This window comes from Theropithecus gelada, chromosome 9 (assembly GCF_003255815.1).
Source record: "Theropithecus gelada isolate Dixy chromosome 9, Tgel_1.0, whole genome shotgun sequence".
Taxonomy (NCBI): Eukaryota; Metazoa; Chordata; class Mammalia; order Primates; family Cercopithecidae; genus Theropithecus; species Theropithecus gelada.
The window spans coordinates 115,645,191-115,668,419 of NC_037677.1; the positions used below are offsets into that span (position 1 = coordinate 115,645,191).

The following is a 23,229-nucleotide window of genomic DNA, read 5'->3' on the forward strand; positions in this document are numbered from 1 at the left end:
AAAAAAAAAAAAAAAAAAAAAAAAAAAACAACTACATAGAACACATGAATAAATCTCACAGACATAACGGTGAGAAAAAGAATTTCACATATCACCCCATTTATATAGACTTCAATTTTACCATGGAATATGTCATTTTTTAGGAACTGTTAACCCAAGGACAGAATAACTGCTGGGACAGAGCAAAGCACAGAAGTGTGCACCCATAGAGAGTGGGTAACAAAACCGAGGCAAATGTTGGCAGATCACATCCCCAAGTCAGGAGGGCGCCCACACACGTGAGCACTCAGGGCTAAGGTTAACTCTAATGTAAAATGGGTACAAGACTGACACCATTCTAACACTTCCCCCTTATAAGCATCCATTTATCTTGACTGCAATAAGGTGTGGTATATGCATACAAATAAAATTCCCTAACTTGGAATCTACCTTTAAGAGGGAAAAAAAAAAAATTTAACAGCTCTAATTTCATTCCTATCAAGTTATTTTAGATTATTCATGTAGCTCCCCTTCCAAATAGGGAATGTGAAAGGTTGCCATAATCTACTAAATTATATTTCTCACTAAAATACACGATTGGTTTACTTTCTGATTTAAAAGTCACTCTTAGGAATGTTTGAGTCTTTTCCTGAGATAAGGGAATCACTCTGTCTCACAAATTTGGTGATGGAAGCCTAACGCTCAGGTATTGACCTTGGATATATGGTCAACTCAAGAAGTTGATAAATGCCTCTTGGCAGTCAGCTAATCCATTCACGTGACACTAACGGGTATCCTCCTAAAAGTTTACACTCTATGGGCACAATGAGGACCCTAATCTAGACTCCCTAGCTGCCGGTCCAATGCTACCCATGAGTGATCACTGACTGACTTGCTCACAGACCTTTAGTGGCTTAAATTCTACTTCCGGACAATTGTAAAGGTCTTTCGCTTCTGGGACAACATATTGCAGTATATTAAATCTAAGTCTAAGAGATCTTTTTTTTTTTTTTTTGAGATGGAGTCTCGGTCTGTCACCCAGGCTAGAGTGCAGTGGCACGATCTCAGCTCACTGCAACCTCTACCTCCCAGGTTCAAGCGATTCTCCTGCCTCAGCCTCCCAAGTAACTGGGATTACACGCACGCACAGCTAATTTTTTTTTTTTTTTTGTATTTTTAGTAGAGATGTGGTTTCACCACAGTGGCCAAGCTGGTTTCGAACTCCTGACCTGAAGTGATCCACCCGCCTTGGCCTCCCAAAGTGCTAGGATTAAAGATGTGAGCCACCACGCCTGGCCGAGATCAACTTTAACAGCAAGGTGACGCGGATTATCCTTCCAGTGTGGCACATTTCTTCAGCTTTAAAAATTAGAAGCCAATTTTGTATTAGCAAATGTTTTATTTGCTAATGAAATCTCTTCCTCAAGACACTGCTGTTGCTTTATTACACTGAGTCCTGCATCTATCCCATAAACAGTTGAACTCTGTGGGCAGCGGCAGCAGAGAAAAACATGGAGGCATACAAAGTAGAAAAAAAGCTGCTCTGCAGGAACTCTTCGCAAAAGTTAACTACAAAGCAAATCTGCATTACTATGTCATAAAAGAAAAATGCCACTATCTAGAAAACCTATTTGTTCTTACTTAAATTGACTATTGCAGAAAATTTAGGCCTTTTATCTAGCTTTTACCAGAGTGAATATAGGTGATTCCTCAGAACACATTTTTAAAATATCTGAGAGAGCTTGCCATTATCTTTTTTATTTAACTGCTATATTCATGAATTAGGGACTGTTAATGATTTGAACTCCATTCTTGGTAAACATACAGCCAAGTTCATTTTTCCTTAATACTTTTCTCTAATACTTATCCCTCCTTCTCTTATCCCAAAGTAATCTACTGGAGGTGACTCTAATAACCAAGTCAGACTGTTTCGATGAGAATCCCTAGAATTTAAGCTCCCCTAGAATACAGCTTCTCCCTTCAGTTTCACTTGCTAGGCACATAACAGGCACTCAACAAATTTCCACTGAATGGAAAATTCCATCAATGTGAAACAATGAAAAGACACACAAATCTGGCCAGTGCGGTGGCTCACACCCATAATCCTAGCACTTAGGGAAGTCAAGGGGGGGTGGATCACTTGAGGCCAGGAGTTCCAGACCAGCCTAGCCAACGTGGCAAAACCCCATCTCTACTAAAAATATAAAAAACCACTGTAGTGGTGTGCGCCTGTAATTCCAGCTACTTGGGAGGCTGAGGTAGGAGAATCACTTGAACCTGGGAGGTCGTGGTTACAGTGAGCTGAAATCGCACCACCGCACCCCAGCCTGAGCAACAGAGTTAGACCCCGTCTCAAAAACACCACCACCACCACCACCACCACCACCACCACCACATCTTAGGCTCCACACTCTAAAACTTTTGTATTATATTTGCTAGGTAAAACCTAGAAATCTGCATTTTAAAAAGTATTTCACATACAATTTCACTGAATAACCCTAATTAAGTCCATACTATTTAATAACATAAAATGAAAGTTTAAGAGAAAAACGTTGAAAATATTTTAGTTGTTCAGACACTGAACATCAGACACTGAAGGTAAGTCTACCTTACCTTTTCCCCTACTGATATGGTTTGGATCTGTGCACCCACCCAAATCTCGTATTCAACTGTAATCTCCAATGTTGGAGTGTGGCCTGGTGGGAGGTGACTAAATCATGGGGGCAGTTTCTAATGATTTAACACCATCCCCCTAGGCCCATCCTCATGATTAAGAGTTCTCTCAAGATCTGGTTGTTTAAAAATGTGTGGTACCTTCCCCCTCTCTCTCTTTCTCCTGCTCCAGCCATATAAGCCATACCTGCTTCCCATTCCCCTTCCACCATGGCGGTAATTTTCCTGAGGTCTCCCCAGATGCAGAAGCCACTATACTTCCTATACAGCCTGTAGAACCATGAGCCAATTAAACCTCTTTTCTTTATAAATTACCCAGTCTCGGGTATTTCTTGTTTGTTTATTTCTTTTTTTGTCTGAGAAGGAGTCTCACTCTGTCACCCAGGCTGGAGTGCAGCGGGACGATCTCAGCTCATTGCAACCTCCGCCTCCCAGGTTCCAGCAATTCTCCTGACTCAGCCTCCTGCGGAGCTGGGATTACAGGTGTGAGCCACTACGCCCAGCTAAGTTTTTGTATTTTTAGTAGAGACCAGGTTTCGCCGTGTTTGCCAGGCTGGTCTTAAATTCCTGACCTCAGGTGATCCACATACCTCAGCCTCCCAAAGTGCTAGGATTACAGGCATAAGCCACCACACCCGGCCTCGGGTATCTCTTTATAGCAGTGCGAGAACATACTAATACCCCTAGTCTCTTCATATTTCCCACACACAGTTTAATTAGTTTTCCTAGAGCTCCCATGAAATAAGCCATGACCCTTCTTGCCCATCATTACTTTTTCTCTCACTGACTGGCCCACAGTATTCCCCAGAGCCAACCCAAGTCCTGCTACACCAAAACTCCCAATAATTTAACCCCCGCTCACCTACTGGGACAGAACTGCCTCAACTGAACAGTGACTGACGCCAGTGCTTCCCCGTCCATACATCAGAACCCTCAGCACTGAATCAGAATTCCTAGTATTTAATCATGAGTTATTAAACCTGACCACAAAGTTTTCTGCCCAAAGCTATAAAAATCCTCAAATTAATACTAACCATATCATTAATAAGGCCAATTCGTGTCGGTGGGGCTTGAAGACCTAGTAGTGTTGCAAGGCGACGCTGTTTTTCAACTATAATGCCATCCATATCCAGAAGTCGAGCAATATCCGTACGCTCAGGAGTAATAGGGATGGAAAGAGTGGCTAAAAGGACTCTAGTAGACATTCTATGGAGAACAAAGTTTTCAATCTGTTAGGCTTATAAATGATACTTGATAAGCGGAAAAGCACTTCTCTTTAATCTTAAGGCGTGCTAGTGACAGAACGTGTACATCACCACGGTGCACAATATTCGTAAATATTATTCCATCAAAGCACGGGAGTAAGAGAAATGGACTGTGTTTAAATGAATACTTAGCGAATCAGAACTTCATCTATCCACTCGGTACTGTCAGTGTTTTCTAGCTTCAGAAAGATTGAGATTAAATGGCAGAAAAGGCATATTCATATACCTCAGATTTCCTTACAAAATTAAGGCAGGTTTAAAAACTAAGGAAATAACTAGGCGCAGTGGCTCACACCTATAATCCCAGCACTTTGGGAGGCCGAGGCGGGCGGATCACCTGAGGTCAGGAGTTCCAGACCAGCCTGGACAACATGGTGAAATCCCATCTCTACTAAAAAGACAAAAATTAGCCAGACACGGTGACAGGCGCCTGTAATCCCAGCTACTCAGGAGGCTGAGGCAGGAGAATCACTTGAAACCCAGGAGACGGAGCGTGCAGTGAGCCAAGATTGCACCACTGCACTCCAGCCTGGGCGGCAGAGTAAGACTATCTCAAAAAAAAAAAAAAAAAAAAAATCCCTAAGGAAATAAGTGGCAATAAGGGAGAAAAAAACTGTAAGAATCACAAGTGAACACTATTATGGTAGTGAGGGAGATGGGCAGACAAAAACAAGGAGCTAATTTTTCACATCCCTGGAAAACAAGAAGTCAGGCTGCATTCAGAGCATGGCAGGACCCCAAACCCTGTGAGCCCTGGAGCTGAAGGGCTAGCATTTCCCCTTCGCCATTTCCAAGACTGTGACCTCAGGCAAGATACTCAATTTTCTGAGTCATAAGGCTATTGCAAAGATTAAACCAAATAATGTACTAAGAGCTAGACAGCCTAATGCTATTATTATAGTACTCTCTGAAAGCAAGCTATGTGTCTGGAAGAACATGTTTTTCCTTAAAACAAACAGATGTGGGCCAGGCACAGTGGCTCACGCCTGTAATCCCAGCACTTTGGAAGGCCGAGGCAGGTGGATCACCTGAGGTCAGGAGTTCAAGACCAGCCTGGCTAACATGGTGAAACCCTGTTTCTACTAAAAATACAAAAAAAAAAATTACAAAAAAAATTAGCCAGGCGTGATGGCTGGCGCCTGTAATCCCAGCTACTCGGGAGACTGAGGCAGAAGAAGCGCTTGAACCCAGGAGGCGGAGGTTGCAGCGAGCCGATATCACGCCATTGCACTCCAGCTTGGGCAACGGAAGCGAAATTCTGTCTCAAAAAAAAAGGATGTGAATTACATAAGTGACAGTGGATGCCATAATGGACACCATCCTCAAGAGTTTCTAAGAAAGTATACTAGTGGCCAGGCACAGTGGCTCATGCCTATAAATCCCAACACATTGGGGGCCTAAGGCAGGTAGATCACTTGAGACCAGAAGCTTTGAGACCAGCCTGGGCAACATAACGAGACCGTCTCCACAAAAAAAATTAAACATTAGCTGGACGTGGTGGCGCTCGCCTGTAGTCTCTGCTACTCAGAAGGCTGAGGTGGAAGAATCGCCTGAGCCCAGGAGTTCGAGGATGCATGCGGCGAGCTACAACACACCACTACACTCCAGCCTGAGCAAGGAAGCAAGATCCTATTAGAAAGGAAAGAAAGACCGTATCAGAAAGCAAAGAAAAAGAGAACAAAGGAGAGAAAGAAAGAAAATATACTAGCGGGACTCATTTAATTGGTCCCATGAATTGCTCTAAAATAGTTTTACATAAGAAAGACAATTTGCTGTACACAATTCTACTGGATAACAAAATAATTGGTCTACCAATACAAGAAAACAGGTGGTATGTGTGTTATGTAAGTTCAATAGCATTTTTTTTTTTTTTTTGAGACGGAGTCTTGCTCTATCGTCCAGGCTGGAGTGCAGTGGCACAATCTCAGCTGACCACAACCTATGCCTCCCAGGTTCAAGCCATTCTCTGGCCTCAGCCTCCCGAGTAGCTAGGATTACAGGCGTGTGCCACCACACCCAGCTGATTTTTGTATTTTTAGTAGAGACAGGGTTTTGCCATGTTGGCCAGGCTGGTCTTGAACTCCTAACCTCAAGTGATCCATCCACCTCAGCCTCCGAAAAGTGCTGGGATTATAGGCATGAGTCACTGCGCCCAGCCAGAAATGTATTTTTTTTAAGTGACAGGAAACAGGTTATATGTAATGTTATAAATAATAAAATGGAAGACTATGCCTTCGGGGCTCATTTCTGTAGTTTGTTGCTACAGAAATTTCTCTGAACGTGTGGAGCACGAGGAAAAAATGGTCTGTAGGTTGTTGGGTTATAGACCTTTCTTTTTACATTCATATGTATTTATATAAGAATAAATATGTCCCATATATTCTACAGTTAATATTTTGCAATCAGGAAAAAAATGACTTGATAGAAGTATTTACGTTGCTGGGCGTGGTGGTTCACACCTGTAATCCCAGCACTTTGGGAGGCCGAGCCAGGAGGATCACCTGAGGACAGGAGTTTGAGGACAGCCTGGCCAACATCATGAAACCCCATCTCTACCAAAAATACAAAAAATTAGCCGGGCATGGTGGTGCACACCTAAAATCCCAGCTGCTCGCGAGGCTGAGGCAGGAGAATTATTTGAACCCAGGAGGCGGAGTGAGATCGCACCACTGCACTCCAGCCTGTGCAACAAGAGCGAAGGCTTCCGTCTCAAGAGGAAAAAAAAAGTTGGGTGCAGTGGCTCACACCTGTAATCCCAGCACTTTTGGGAGGTGGGGGCAGGTGGATCATGAGGTCAGAAGTTCGAGGCCAGCCTCGAATATGGTAAAACCCCGTCTCTACTAAAAATGCAAAAATTAGCCAGGCATGGTGGTGGGTGCCTGTAATCCCAGCTACTCCAGAGACTGAGCCAGAAGAATCGCTTGAACATGGGAGGCAGAGGATGCAGTGAGCCAAGATCGCGCCACTGCACTCCGGCCTGGGCAACAAAGCAAGACTCCGTCTTACCAAAAAAAAAAAGAAAAGAAAAAAGGGTTTTTCTTAATTTTCTATCTGTTCTAAGAATAGACTCTAAATACCTGTATGTGGATAGAAAGCTCATCCGTTAAATGTGTTTTTGCTAATATTCAAATTTCTCAATTGGGCTTTTAGTGGAATTACTTATCACCTGAGGTGAGGAGTTCAAGACCAACTACTAAAGTCCAAGAATACTGTTCAGGAAGGGCAACGTCTTGAGACGTCTACAATTGTCACAACTGGGGGTGGTTGCTACTAGCATCTAATGGGGAGAAGCTGGAGATGCTGCTAAACAACCTGCAGTACACAGGACAGCCCCACAACTGAGAATTATCTAACCCAAAATGTCAGCAGTGCAGAGGCTGAGAAACCACGGCCTAGAATATACCATGTCATATAACAGGTATTTGTTACAAAATTTCAACATTATCCAAGTATAACATTCTTACCTTTGCATCTCATCTTGTGTAAGATTCTTTCTCATTTCTCTAGAGAGATGGTAAAGACGATGGAGTGTAGATGCATGAAAAAGAGCATTTCCAGATTTCCAAAACACAGTTGAGACTTTGTTATAGTAATTTGCCATCAACTGAGGTTTAGGTGGTTTTTTAGACAAGGAGAATAGTCCATGAATATCTTCCACAGCTTTGAATGCTTCCTAAAATTAGTAGTACAAATTAAAGTCATTGCATTCTATAACATGAAAAAAATCTAATTCAAATTTCTATGAAACCTACAACACAGAAAACATAAAAATAGCAAATAAAATACCTTTGTGTGGTTCTCTTTACTCATGTATAATATCTATTTTAGAAAACTGCCACAATTACAAAAACACTAACTCCTTAAACTTTTTAAAAGTTCTTCAGGAAATATTGGAAAGTAGACAGAACAGACTCAAGAAAATATCGGCATATTATCCCATCACTTGGGACAATATAAAGAAAAAAATCTAGAAAGACATACAACAGGTTATTTCTGAGTGATAAGATAATGGATGAATATGTCTCTTCTTTTAATTTATGCATTTTTTTCTATAATGGAGCATGTTTACTCATCTTCTACAGGTAGTATTTTAAGATGGGTGTCCCTATAGAAAAGGAAACATGGGCAAGAACAAGACATCGAATCACACTTTCACTGGGCTCAAAGACTCCCAATCTTTAGTTTCTTCCTCTATAATTTCAATCAAATATTGTCCATCAAATATACAAAAGACTTCAAGGTCACATGACTACAAAATTATATAGAATGTTTTTGGAGGATTCTTAGAGAAAAAGGGCCAGGTGAGGACTAACTTCCTACCACCACCAAGATCTCCAATGCAAGACAGTCAGCTAAAGCACTACTAAGAAATCTAGAATAATCTACAGCAGCACTTCAACAATCAGTAGTAAAGGATTCTTTTTTTTTTTTCTAACCTCTTACCGAAGAATATAAAATACAAAATTACCACAAAAATGAAACAGAAAAAGTTCACTTTTTATCAGAGTAAACACACAAAAATTTACAATAAAATTGCAACTAAGAAACTCTGCATATGCTTCTCTATGCTATACTTATTTCATCACAGACCAGACAGTTCACAAATGACACCAGTCATGAAACCACACTTCGAGCAGCAGTGGCAATGTCTTGTTTTGTACGTCAAGAAACTTGCGTCTGAAAGAGATTATACGGTTTGGTCCACAATTCATAGAAGGCAACTAGAAACAAAATATTCTGAGATTTCTTGTTCAGAACTTTTCCCAGCCCATCAGGCAACTTTAATTCCTTACCTTATCTACTGAAATTAACCAATGCATACCAAGATGAAGCTATTCATTAAGGGGGGAGAAAAATAACACAGACTATTATTTCTAGAAAGAAAAGCTAATAGGTCCAACATACCTGCCACAATTCCATGCTGATAGCACTGTCCAACTGAACAAGTCTGGTTTCCAAATGCATGGACTGGCTCTCTGGATTATTAAGATTGATTGCCGTACTTTGGTTATGGTGGCGCTGAATCTGCGATAAGTGCATTCTCAAATTGTCACACAGTTTACGGAATTCAGCCTTACGCGTGTATTGGAGGCAGAATTTGAAAGCTATAAGCATAATTGTAAAATATATTAGGTATCTTCCACTATCTATTTAAATATTTGACTAGGTTTTATTTCACACATTAAAATCAGTTATTTTAACGGGACTCATCAAACTCATCATTAGTCTTTGTGATGCAATGAAAATCAACTTATTTCATCCAGACTATCTTTTGAGTGAACCCTAACAAAATCAAAAACATAATCATCGGTCCTTGCCTAGAACTAAAATGTGGTGCTGACAGAGTTTACAAACGGGAAACTAAAATTTAGATCTAAGAGTCACCTTTCAAAGACCCACCACTTTAAATCCTAAGAGTAAAAATAATCTAGTCTGAAATATAATGAACTTTGATATCTAACTTACATGGAAAGCAACAAGGTTCTGTACTAATTAAAACTACATAATACAAATTGAGGACTTATAGTAACCTAATTTCAACTGATTACAGATGGATGAACTATTTGTTCCCTGTCATTTAAATGGACACGTTAATTTTTTTACTGTCACATATGCGATATTGGATTATTTTTTAGATTTCCTTTCCCCTTAAAAATAGTATGTCTACTTTAACAGACCTAAAACAGAGACGCAGTTTAACTTCAAGTTAATATTTGTATCAACAGCCGCCAAAAAGTCCAAATTTACTTGTGTTAAAGTGAAAATTCAGGCTGGGCAGAGCTGTAATCTCAGCACTTTGGGAGGCCAAAGCAAGAGGATCACTTGAGTCCAGAAGTCTGAGACCAGCCTGGGCAACAAGGCAAAATCCCAGTTCTTTTTTAAAAAATAAAAATAAATTTTAAAAAAACCCAAAGTAGAGAATTCAAGTTTACTAAAAAAAAAGAAAAATTCATTTTTTCAGTCACATGGAGAATTCCAAAAGGACTTTAAAATGTCTTTCATTGTTACTGATATTTGCGTAAAAAGAAAAAAAATTTTTCAGGTATCAATAAAATACAATTCACACAAAACTCCTTTAACGAGCAAAACAAATTCCTTACTCAGTCATTTTGGTTTTGTTTTTTGGTTTTTTTTGTTTTTTGTTTTTTGTTTTGAGACAGAGTCTTGCTGTTACCAAGGCTAGAGTGCAGCGGTGCCATCCTGGCCCACCGCAACCTCCGCCTCCTGGGTTTAAGCAATTCTCCCACCTCAGCCTCCTGAGTAGCTGGGATTACCACAATGCCCGGCTAAATTTTTTGTATTTTTAGTAGAGAAGGGGTTTCACCATGTTGGCCAGGCCGCTCTTGAACTCCTGACCTCAAGTGATCTACCCACCTTGACCTCCCCAAGTGCTGGGATTACAGGTGTGAGCCACCACATCCAGCCGCAGTCATTTAATATCATGTGAATGCCAACATTTCAATAAGGATAAAAACTAGTTCATTTTAAGCACTTTTCAGAAAATTTACTCCTCAATTTCAAAGCACTTCACTCAGATTTGATCTTCTCATCTTACCTTGCTGGGCAATATCATGATAAAGGCGCTCTACTCTAGAATTGTTTCTAAGAAGGTCCAAACACTGCCTGTAAGACTCCCACAGGAATTTAACCCATGGAGTTAAAAGTAATCTGTCAGTACGATCCTGAGTGTCTTCACCACTTACAGCACTTAGGAGAACACTACAAAGACAGAAAAAAATGTTGAAAACAATTTTAGACAGTTTCCTACTTTGCCATGTGATTAAAAACCAAAATCAACAATGTTCATTGGAAAACAGTGCAAATTCTTCCCACAACTTTGTACACACTGCAAAGGTGTCACTAACCACTCCCTGAATTCCCAATCTGCATTATGATCGTTTAAATTAGTATTTGCCCTTCTATCTTACGGCCGTCATTTTCCACTTCTATGAATTTTTATTACCTACATAAATTTATTGCTTACTATGCATTTAAAACTTCGAAGATTTGCATTTTTTTCTGATAAACATCTACTTCAAAAGGAAATGAAGACCCATGTAAAGGAAAATACTAAGTTAACTATCAAAGCATTTATTAGAGGTCTAACCCACATACCTCTCAGGAGTTTGAATATTATCCAGATCTTCTATATCTAAGACCATCTGCTGAGATTCTTCTTTAGCAGCTTCAGTTTTTTCCTCTGCCATTTTCAAATATGCCCTAACAACATCCTCCAGAGATTTTATGTTCACCTAATCCAAAAATACAAAAACTCTTCAGAACTTATTTTTCCATTGAAACATAAGATGTTTTAAAGGCAAATTTTAAGAGAAATACAATATATTAACTTTGAAAGGTAAGCTCTTCTGCAGATTACTAAAAGCATTTGTTAAAAATATACAACCCAGTTCTGTTTGTACCTGTTGACAAATGTTCTTATACTGGTACAACCCCTCCTTTGCCAAGTGGCTCTTGCGAAGATCCACGCAAAGTTCCAAGTATTTCAACATAATTGGTTCGTGTATCTTTTGCCATGTTCTATGTTTTTTACTTTTCATAACATCATAAAGAACGTCCAGAGCAGGCTGCTTTTTGCCAACCTCAAGAAATTCTGAAAAATTCAGGAGAATTAAAATTAGTTATGTACACTACAGAAGAGTCTAAACTTTACTTTTTTAAACGGCTATTTCAATTCCCCAACTCATTACCAACTTTTTACTAAGTTACATTTATTTTTGACTTCTAAAGCTATGCCATAATTATCAAAAGTAAAACAACAGAAAGACTTGTACTGTGTTGCAATATGATCTACAAGTAAAACTGAATTTCACTGTATTCCACTGTGATTTAAAAGTTCCAGGCCAGGAGCAGTGGCTCATGTCTGTAATCCCAGCACTTTGGGAGGCCGAGGTGGACCAATCACTTGAGATCTGGAGTTGGAAACCACCCTGGCCAGTATGATGAAACCCGTCTCTACCAAAAATACAAAAATTAGCCGGGCATGGTGGTATGTGCCTGTAGTCCCAGCTACTGAGGAGGCTGAGGCAGGAGAATCGCTTGAAACCAGGAGGCGGAGGTTGCAGTGAGCCGAGATCATACCACTGCACTCCAGCCTGGGCGACAAGAGTGAAATTCCATGTCTCAAAAAATAAATAAATAAATAATGTGTCAGTATTGGTTCATTAGTTGTTACAAATAAAAATCAACAGGGGAGGCTGGGCGCGGTGGCTCAAGCCTGTAATCCTAGCACTTTGGGAGGCCGAGACGGGCGGATCACGAGGTCAGGAGATTGAGACCATCCTGGCTAACACGGTGAAACCCCATCTCTACTAAAAAATACAAAAAAAAAAACTAGCCGAGCAAGGTGGCAGGCGCCTGTAGTCCAGCTACTCGAGAGGCTGAGACAGGAGAATGGCGTAAACCCGGGAGGCAGAGCTTGCAGTGAGCTGAGATCTGGCCACTGCACTCCAGCCTGGGCTACAGAGCGAGACTCCGTCTCAAAAAAAAAAAAAAAAAAAAAAAATCAACAGGGGAGAAAGTGGGTGTGGTGTCAATGAAACTATATACTCTCTTCCCAACACTCTGGAAATCCCAAACTGCTCTAAAGAAGTTTTTTTTGTTTTTTAATAAAAAAATAGAAAAATGAGGCCGGGCACAGTGGCTCACGCCTGTAATCCCAACACTTTGGGAAGACAAGGGCAGATCACTTGAGGTTGGGATTTCAAGACCAGCCTAACCAAAATGGAGAAACTCAGTCTCTACAACCAAAATGGAGAAACCCAGTCTCTACTAAAAATACAAAGTTGTGGCCGGGCGCGGTGGCTCAAGCCTGTAATCCCAGCACTTTGGGAGGCCGAGACGGGCGGATCACGAGGTCAGGAGATCGAGACCATCCTGGCTAACACGGTGAAACCCCGTCTCTATTAAGAAATACAAAAAACTAGCCGGGCGAGGTGGCGGGCGCCTGTAGTCCCAGCTACTCGGGAGGCTGAGGCCGGAGAATGGCGTGAACCCGGGAGGCGGAGCTTGCAGTGAGCTGAGATCCGGCCACTGCACTCCAGCCTGGGTGACAGAGCGAGACTCCGTCTCAAAAAAAAAATAAATAAAAAAATAAAAATAAAAATACAAAGTTGTTAGCAGGGCATAGTGGCGCATGCCTGTAATCCCAGCTACTCAGGAGGCTGGGAATAGCATGAACCTGGGAGATGGAGGTTGAGGTGAGCTGAGATGGTGCCACTGCACTCCAGCCTGGGCAACAAGAATGAAACTTGAAAAAAAAAAAAAAAAAAAAAAAAGAAAAAGGGGAAAAAAAGAGTATATGTGTGAGACAAGAGTCTCGCTGTGCCACCCAGGCTGGAGTACACTGGCGTGATCTCAGCTCACCACAACCTCCACCTCCCGGGTTCAAGCGATTCTCCTGCCTCAGCTTCCTGAGTAGCTGGGATTACAAGCACCAGCCACAGGGCCCAGCTTATTTTTGTATGTTTAGTAGAGACAGGACTTCACCATCTTGGCCAGGCTGGTCTCAAACTCCTGACCTCATGATCCACCCGCCTTGGCCTCCCAAAGTGCTGGGATTACAGGCGTGAGTCACCATGCCCAGCCAACTTACATTCTTTTGAATTTATTATCCCCTGAGCCCGAAGGCATTCTATGTGGTAACATTTCAAAATCTAGTTCCAATTTTAAGTTTTATGCATATTGTTTGTTTTGAAATACAGTCAAAAGCAATATCTCTACCATTACATTATCTGACCAAGGTTAAAATTTATCTTGTATTTCCTCATCTTTTCTTTTGTACACTTAATAGACTGGGGGAGAAAGAGGTTATTTACCCTAAGTCAACTGGTTAAATTCATCTTAACATTCATAATTGCAAATTTCACACACACACACAAACTTCTCAATGAAGATTTAAAAAATAATTTGGTGGAACTAAAACACTACATTTTTAAAAAGGTTTAAAACACTATATATATATATCTCCTTTATAAAAATATCATTGCTTATTTTCCTTGGAACAAGACTTTTTTTTTTTTTTTTTTGACGGAGTCTGGCTCTGTTGCCCAGGTTGGAATGCAGTAGCTTGATCTCTGCTCACTGCATGATCCGCCTACTGGGTTCACGTCATTCTCCTGCCTCAGCCTCCTGAGTAGCTGGGACTACAGGCGCCTGCCATCATGCCTGGCTAATTTTTTTTTTTTTCGTATTTTTAGTGGAGACGGGGTTTCACCATGTTAGCCAGGATGGTCTTGATCTCTTGACCTCCTGATCCGCCCACCTTGGCCTCCCAAAGTGCTGCGGTTACAGGCATGAGCCACCGTGCCTAGCCAATACTTTTTATTTTAAGAGCTACCCGATAATACATAGCATTATCTACCATGTAACTCTGTGCTAGGCAAGCAACCAGCAAACATGTTCCTTATTTGGGGGTCTTATTAGATCCACAGATTTAGTAATTCTCTTTCTTTCAACGATCCCATCTTCCAGAAATGATGCTTCCCAACATTCTTTCCTCCAGGAAAACCACAAACAATACCCCACCTCTCCAATATATCAAAAAGTTTGCGGCCGGGCATAGTGGCTTACGCCTGTAATCCCAGCACTTTGGGAAGCCGAGGTGGGCAAATCACCTGGGGTCGAGTTCAAGACCAGCCTGGCCAATATGGTGAAACCTCGTCTCTATTAAAAATACAAAAAATTAGCCGGGCCATGGTGGTGCACACCCGTAATCCCAGCTACTTGGGAGGCTGAGGCAGGTCAATTACTTGAACCCAGGAGGCGGAGGTTGCAGTGAGCCGAGATAGTGCCACTGTACTCCAGCCTGGGCAACAAGTCTCAAAAAAAAGTTTGCAACAGGATAAATCACAAAACATACTGAAATATTTGCACAATACCTTATATGAAATCACATTTTTCACATGCAAATAATGACAAAACCCTTCACCACTGCATGAAAAAGTCCATCTTTCATCGAGTCAATCTTACTATCAAAAAAAAAAATCTTACTAAATGAAACAAAGATGTAATACAACTAGAAACTTTGTTGAAATAAGCCTTTCCTTGTTGTCAGGGGTGGGGGTGGGAGGGAAAAAACTTGCAGTCTTCTCCTGGTCTTCTCCTATAGTGCACGCAAAGTTATTTTCTAAAATGTAACAGTACAGCCAGGTGCCTTGGCTTACACCTGGGTAATCCCAGTCCTATGGGAGGCCCAGGCATCACTTGCGATCAGGAGTTGGAGATCAGCCTGGGCAACTTGGTGAAACCTTGTCTCCATTAAAAACACAAAAATTAGCCAGGCACGGTGGTGCACATCTGTAATCCCAAATACTCTGGAGGCTGAGACTTTAGAATCACTTGAAACCAGGAGGCAGAGGTTGCAGTGAGCCAAGATTGCATCACTGCACTCCAGCCTGGGCAATAGAGGGAGAGACTGTCTCAAAAAAAAAAAAAAAAGAAAAAAAGAAAAGAAAATGTAACAGTACATTAGGTGTTCTTCCTAACAAAAACACTCTCTTATCAGCAAAAAACTTGGGAGTAAATGCGTTTAATAGAATTTATACTTTAAGAAAATCACAGCAGCAGCACTAAAACTACCTATTGTATCCAATTCCTAATCTAAAAAGGGCTTTTTAGAGATGGAACAGAAACTATTTTTTACTTCCTGAACAGTCAATTAAAACTTGATTCCTTAGCCACGTGCGGTGGCTCACGCCTGTAAATCCCAGCACTTTGGGAAGCCGAGGGGAGCAGATCACTTGAGGCCAGGGGTTCAATCAGCCTGGGAAACATAGTGAAACCCCATCTCTACTGAAAAAAATAAAAAAATTAGCCGGGCATGGTGGCACATGCCTGTAATCCCAGCTACTTGGGAGGCTGAGGCAGGAGGAGAGCTTAAGCCCGGGAGGCGGAGGTTGCAGTGAGCCGAGATAGTGCCACCGCACTCCAGCCTGGCCAACAGAGCGAGATTCTGTCTTAAATAAATAAATAAATAAATAGTTGGAATGAGAACAGATTTTTCATAATCCATGACAGTCAGTCTTCTGCCTTTGTCCTAATTTATATACAAGAATTTAGTTCCTTTGAATTATTTAATGGTGGCCGGGGGAAGCTTTGGAGGCTGGAAAGAACTATCGTAAACTAAAGGTTCTATTTCAATACTTAAAATATTGACTTCCAGATTAATATCATAGAAATAAAAATTAAAATCTAGAATTATAAACCTTACTGGATGGGTGAGCATTTGGAGCATACCTTTCAAATTCATTATTGAAAGTATGTATAAAGAAGTTTACATCAGCCCTTGATGTTTACTAGTTTATTTGTGCAACATACCAAATAGATACGCTATAATGTTACTCAATTTGTGGACTTAATAACAGCTTTATTTCTTAAAGGCACTGGTTGTAGAACATACACTATAATAAGGTCAGCAGCAGTTAGTTTGGCACTACTAACAATATAATACGAAAAAGGGGCCTCCTCTAAATGATTACAGGATTCGAAATTCTTGCCTGTGGCCGGGCGCGGTGGCTCAAGCCTGTAATCCCAGCACTTTGGGAGGCCGAGGCGAGTGGATCACGAGGTCAGGAGATCGAGACTATCCTGGCTAACATGGTGAAACCCTGTCTCTACTAAAAATACAAAAAACTAGCCGGGCGTGGTGGCGGGCGCCTGTAGTCTCAGCTACTTGGGAGGCTGAGGTGGGAGAATGGCGTGAACCCGGGAGGCGGAGCTTGCAGTGAGCCGAGATCACGCCACTGCACTCCAGCCTGGGAGCACAGCGAGACTCCGTCTCAAAAAAAAAAAAAAAAAAAAAAGAAATTCTTGCCTGTAACTGCTGGTCCAAGTTCTCACCTTCCCGAATGACTACTATAATTTTTCCCCAAAAAATTGCTGATATATATGTTTAGGGTGACCTGAATGACTATTCTACTTAAATTTATTTACATTTTATTAAGATAATGCAATAGATTAGGTCTAAATATTGTTGGGATCACAAATGTTACATATAAAACATTTAGATAAAATGAGATTATTTCCAATTAGGTGAATGCCCTTTGATCCTTCACTTATGTTTTGGAAGCAGTGCCCTAGACCATCCACGATCTGCTCACTTTGAGAAGGGATCCCTCAAGATCAAAGGTATGAGTTTCTACTCTGAAGGTAACGCATGCATCCCCATCCAACAGCTTCAAAGGGCTGCAAGCAAGGCGTCCCCACAGTCCTTTTTAAAAAGCTACACAAACAAAACTCAAGTTTCCCCCGGTGTCCCTCATCTTGCCTACTTTAATTTCAGATCCTTTCCTTAACCTGCCCTTCATGAATCAAGCCTGTGCCAATTTAGAAACAGGAAAAAAATGTTTGATGCACATTACATATCTTTTCTGTATCAAGTTCTTATGAAGATTCCAAAAAGAGAAGCGATAAAGGAAACAAGGCCCGTAGTATGTAGGTCATTATAGTGCTTTGGCCTACTAGCACAGGAAAAAAAATACCTGTTGGGCAAAGCATGCAAATTACTGTAAAACATCCACAACAGCCATGTAGAGTAGTCATTTCATGCAAATCATTTCGTATACTACAAATTCTAAGTTTTGAAACGTCGAAAAGTCATAAACTTTGCTACAGTTTGGTTGATAGTGACAAAGTTCCACCTCAATCTCTTCTTTCCCATATATTAATAAACATCTTAAAACTTCTTGTCTGCTCTAACCATTAGATCACTGGTTATCATTAGAATGAATTAGTGATCACACCTATGTTGTAGTTTGAATAAGTTTTTAAAACAATTACTCCATCCACACAATGTGGAATTAGCCTGTTCCACAGACCAGTTCCCTCCCCCACAAAAGTGTTACTTTTACTTTAAAAAGTATATGACCAACATATCTCTGGTCCTGCCAGATTATCAGTTTATGTGCTGACTCAAACTGCCGTTTTCACAAGATAAATTTTCAAAGAAGCTAACAAAATAAGCTCTGCAAACATAAAACTGTAACTCACAAGGTATATTCATCTACAACATGGGTAAAACCCAAAACTTCCATTTCGGTGAAGGAAGGATGAAAAGAAGAGCTATCCATGCCCTAACAATTATTAAAATTGTCCGATTAGAGGGAGAAAAAAAAAAAAAACCCCTAAACAAAGTTTCTTAAGCCCAGACACCAGGCAAGAACATGTGCATCCCCAGAACGCCAATGTAACAAATGCCTTGGAGAGATCGGGGCACAGAAGTTTTTCCCTCAAGCGCCAATGGCCGAAGTACTTATATGAAAATCGAAATCGCAGAAAGCAGCACTGTGGCAGAAAAAAAGAGAAAAAAGGACTGATCTGGATGTCAAGAGACGTTGGTTTTAAGTCTCTTGGCTCAACAACTCCCGGAGTGACCTTGGGGAAACCTCTCCCTAGGCCTGTTTCGTTATCTTTAAGAGGAGACGTGAAGTCCCTTTACATTAACTCTATTCCAACTTCCAGTGATTCGAAACGGGCTTTCGGAATGCTTCTAATCAATGCCAGGAAAAAGGAAAAAACAAAAACAAAACAAAGCAAAAAAACAGGAATCAGGTTAAATGGGTCAAGAGGCCCCTAAGTGGATATAAAGCGGCTGGGTGAAGAGTAAGTGGACCCTGACCCAGCAAAGTACTGAGCGCGGTTTGGAGAGCGGGGGTGGCTGCGGGAGGACCGGAGGTGGGTCCGTAGTGCTCCCGGCCCGGGCAGGAGGTGGAGCCGAGGCTCTCGCGTGCATTGTCCCCGGGAGGGAGCCATGTTTCTTACTCCCCGGCACTCCCAGATGGCGGCCGGGGGCGCGGGGCCTAAGCAGACCAAAGCTCCAGGGACCTGGAGAGCCAGCGGAGGCAGGCAGCGGGGAGGGAGCTCCAGCCCGCGTAGGGGCTGTCTCCCGGGCTGCGGTCCCCGCGACGCACCCGAAGGCGACAGGGGGAAGGAAGGGCCCCCGGGGCGACGGTTCCGGGCTCCGCGCCTCCCAGACCCCAGTCGATAAAGTGAGAAGGAAACCCATGCCCAACCACGGGCTGGGACAGCAGCTCGCAGGCCGCATCGGTCTCCTCTCCCCGCGCGGGCCGGGCGGCAGAGCAGTGGGAAACAGGCCCGCGCTCTCGACCTCGGAGGCCTCGGGCCGCCCCAACCCGGCGCGCCCCGATCAGCTACTCACCGTTGGCGCGTTTGAGGGCATTTTCCGGCCTCTGAAAATAGGCCGGCATCTTGGCGGCAGGCTCAGCTCACCCGGCGTCAGCGAACTCTCTAGTGGCCCGGGCCGGGAGAGGAGACGAAGGGGAACCAGCGTAAGGTTCCACGCGCCTCGCCAGCAGTCGCCCGCGCCCAGCCGGCCAGAGACGGAAAGGAAAGAGCCACGTGACCTCCGCGCGGCGGCCCTGCTGCCGTCCAGGCCCCGGATGTAGGGGGCGGACCTCCGTGCGCGCAAGCGCGCTGGCGTCACGCACGCCGACAGACGTGGCGGCGCCGGGATACTAGGCGCGCAAGGTCCAGTTCCCCTCTTGGGCCAGTCCTGGGTAGTGTTAGGGAGACGATTCCCAGGCTCTTCAATCTTCGAGCGAGAATTGGGGTGGGAAGGGTGAGTGTGGGTTCAGAGTTTCTGTCTGGAGATCAAGCAAACGTCTGCAGATTGATTTTCAAAGCGGCTTGTGCGGAGTCGTGCTGTTACAATAAGGTCCCACCCAACCAGGGAATGGCCTGTCTTGGCTATCTGAAAATGCTGAGTTTAACGACAGTAAGCAGGTGTCATCAGGTCAGCGCCGCTCAACCGTGAGGGACAAGCATGGGGAAGAGTGACGGCTAAAATAAGCAAGCAAGGTTATTTTATGTCTTGGTAATGTAAAAAGTTGGTGTTACAGGGATTGCCTTGAGAAATTGAGGCTCTCCGAGTGGGGACAGAGCGACCTGGTAAAGGGCGAAACGCCCTGGAGCACTGCAGACTTGCTTGGTGTTTGAAAACACAAGGAAAGGAGTGTCGTCACTTTTTACATACAGCGCACGTCACAAACAAATTAAGAAAAATTAGTGTTAGTGAAAAAAATCAATTTGAGAGGCTCTGTCTTTTATTGTTGCTTAACAATTTTAATGTTCGCAGACGAAGTACTTTACCTAGAACTTGAAAACTATTTGAACCGAATCTAATTCTCAAGCCCTTGGTATGAAATAAAGATGAGCTCAGAAGGAAAATTTAGAAGGCAACAGTGAAATCGATTATCGTCAGTGTATTACACATTTAATAGATGAGATATGTGAATTAATGAATGAGGAAATTGGCCGGGCATGGTGGCTCACGCCTGTAATCCCAGCACTTTGGGTGACTGGGGCGGGTGGATTACCTAAGGCCAGGAGTTCGAGACCAGCTCGGCCAAGGCGAAACCCCGTCTCTACTAAAAGTACAAAAATTAGGCCTGGCGCGGTGGCTCACGCCTGTAATCTCGACGCTTTGGGAGGCCAAGGCGGGCGGATCACGAGGTCAGGAGTTCAAGACCAGCCTCGCCAACATGGTGAAACCCCCGTCTCTATTAAAGATACAAAAAATTAGCCGGGCGTGTTGGCAAGCGCCTGTAATGCCAGCTACTCGGGAGGCTGAGGCAGGAGAATCGCTGGAACCTGGGAGGTGGAGGTTGCAGTAAGCCTAGATTGTGCCACTGCACTCCAGACTGGCTGACAGGGCGAGACTCCGTCTCAAAAAAAAAAAAAAATTAGCCGGGAGCTGTGGCTGGCGCCTGTAATCCCAGCTACTCAGGAGGCTGAGGCAAGAGAGTCGCTTGAACCCCGGAGGCAAAGGTTGCAGTGAGCCAAGATCGGGCCACTGCACTCCAGCATGGGCGACAGAGCAAGACTCCGTCTCAAAAAAAGAAGAAAAAAAAAAATGAGAAAAACCACAGGATATACACAAAAAGCATTTCCCCCTCATTACTTCTTCCTCCACAAAGAGGTTTTTCTTTTATTTTTCAACATGAACAGTTCTACTACAGGAGAGGTTTTTCTATTTAACTAAATTGATCACTTTTTTTTTTTGAGACGGAGTCTTGCTTTGTCACCCAGGCTGGAGTGCAGTGGCCGGATCTCAGCTCACCGCAAGCTCCGCCTCCGGGTTTACGTCATTCTCCTGCCTCAGCCTCCCGAGTAGCTGGGACTACAGGCGCCCGCCACCTCGCCCCGCTAGTTTTTTGTATTTTTTAGTAGAGACAGGGTTTCACTGTGTTAGCCAGGATGGTCTCGATCTCCTGACCTCGTGATCTGCCCTCTCGGCCTCCCAAAGTGCTGAGATTACAGGCTTGAGCCACCGCGCCCGGCCCTAAATTGATCACTATAAAGAAAGAAGATTTGGAAATGTAAACATGGACCCAAAAGAATCACAAATTCTAAAGAATTTTATTTTAAAATTAGTTTCAGAGAGCTCTTCCTCCAGAATGCTTAGACCATTCTGTGTTTGAGCTTACTCGACAAAAAATTAAGAGTCAGGCAGGGTTGATATAAAAACAACAAGTAGGCCGGGCGCGGTGGCTCAAGCCTGTAATCCCAGCACTTTGGGAGGCCGAGGCGGGTGGATCACGAGGTCAGGAGATCGAGACCATCCTGGCTAACATGGTGAAACCCCGTCTCTACTAAAAATACAAAAAACTAGCCGGGCGTGGTGGCGGGCGCCTGTAGTCCCAGCTACTCGGAGGCTGAGGCGGGAGAATGGCGTGAACCCGGGAGGTGGAGCTTGCAGTGAGCCGAGATCGCCACTGCACTCCAGCCTGGGCGACAGAGCGAGACTCCGTCTCAAAAAATAAAAAATAAAAAAAATAAAAAATAAAATAAAAACAACAAGTAGTGAGAAGCTATAGTAACTTTTATGGGCAGGATCAAGAGACTTGTTTGTGTATATAATTATTAAGTCAAAATTAAAGAGTGAAACATATGAGCACGTACTTCTTTTAAGAGATGTAGACAGAGAACCGTTTAGCAGATCATAGAGAGATGCAAACAAAATAAAGGAAAGTTGGCCTAAAAAATCAGAAAAAAAAAGCTTGCTGACATTCTTAACTTTCTGTTATCATTTCTCAAAGAAAATAGTAAAATGGGCCAGCATGATGGCTCATGTCTGTAATCCCAGCACTTTGGGAGGCCGAGGCAGGCGAATCACAAGGTCAGGAGTTTGAGACCAGCTTGACCAACATGCTGAAACCCCGTCTGTACTAAAAATACAAAAATTAGGCGTGGTGGCGCGCGCCCCTAATCCCAGCTACTCGGGAGGCCAAGGCAGGAGAATCACTTGAACCCTGGAAGTGGAGGTTGCATGAGCCAAGACTGTACCACTGCACTCTAGCCTGGGCAACAGAGCAAGACTCCGTCTAAAAAAAAAAAAAATAGTAAAATGGCTTCATTCGTTATTACTCATTATTTGGTGTGCCCACAACAACACAGACACTAGAAACTTGGGAGATAGGTGGGGCACGGTGGCTCATGCCTGTAACCCCAGCACTTTGGGAGGCTGAGGCAGGTGGATCACAAGGTCAGGAGTTTGAGACCAGCCTGGCCAATATGGTGAAACCCTGTCTCTACTGAAAACACAAAAATTAGCCTGGCGTGGCGGCAGGTCCCTGTAGTCCCAGCTATGCGGGAAGCTGAGGCAGGAGAATCACTTGAACCCCAGAGGTGGAGGTTGCAGTGAGCCAAGATCGTGCCACCGCACTGCAGCCTGCACGACAGAGCGAGACTCTGTCTCAAAAAAAAAAAAAAAAAAAAAAACAGAAACTTGGGAGATAAAATGAAATCCAATATCTCTACATATTGATCCTTTTCCTTTCAAATTATTTAAAGTATATAAAGCATTTAGTAATATAACAAATGATCGTATACTTGTATTTAAATAAAATTATGTAAAATGTAGTGGCATTTTGGGAATGAATAAAGGTCTAACATCAATTTCCAGGATAAATTTACCTATTAAATTCAACCAACGTGGCCAGGTGTGGTAGCTCCTGCCTATAATCCCAGCACTTTGGGAGGCCAAGGCAGGTGGATTGCCTCAGTTCTGGAATTCGAGACCAGCCTGGTCAACCTGATGAAACCCTGTCTCTACTAAAAATGCAAAAATAGAAAGAAAAAAAAAAAAAAAAAACTAGCCGGGCATGGTGGTGCACACCTGTAGTCCCAGCTACTCAGGAGGCTGAGGCAGGAGAATTGCTTGAACCCAGGAGGCGGAGGTTGCAGTGAGCCAAGATGGAGCCACTGCACTCCAGCCTGGGCCACAGAGTGAGACTCTGTCTCAAAAAAAGAAAAAAAAATTTTTTTAATTAAAAAT

At 43.0% G+C, this 23,229-nt stretch overlaps 1 protein-coding gene across 3 annotated transcripts in view; it reads right to left on the bottom strand.

The window, feature by feature from the left end:
- Positions 1-19,901, bottom strand: part of EIF3A (eukaryotic translation initiation factor 3 subunit A) — a 51,263-nt gene extending 31,362 nt beyond the window's left edge. The window contains exons 1-7 of one of the 3 annotated variants that reach the window (XM_025395565.1): positions 19,093-19,901; positions 11,339-11,529; positions 11,034-11,170; positions 10,474-10,637; positions 8,823-9,022; positions 7,382-7,590; positions 3,687-3,858 (exon numbers count right to left, since the gene is read on the bottom strand). In XM_025395565.1, coding sequence (XP_025251350.1) covers positions 3,687-3,858; positions 7,382-7,590; positions 8,823-9,022; positions 10,474-10,637; positions 11,034-11,170; positions 11,339-11,529; positions 19,093-19,141 — 1,122 coding nt within the window. In that variant the 5' untranslated portion in view covers positions 19,142-19,901. Of the gene's footprint in view, positions 1-3,686; positions 3,859-7,381; positions 7,591-8,822; positions 9,023-10,473; positions 10,638-11,033; positions 11,171-11,338; positions 11,530-18,844; positions 18,979-19,092 lie in introns of those variants that run through there. The other 2 variants (XM_025395567.1, XM_025395566.1) reach the window with 2 other exon arrangements.
- Between the last annotated feature and the right edge of the window lie 3,328 nt (positions 19,902-23,229).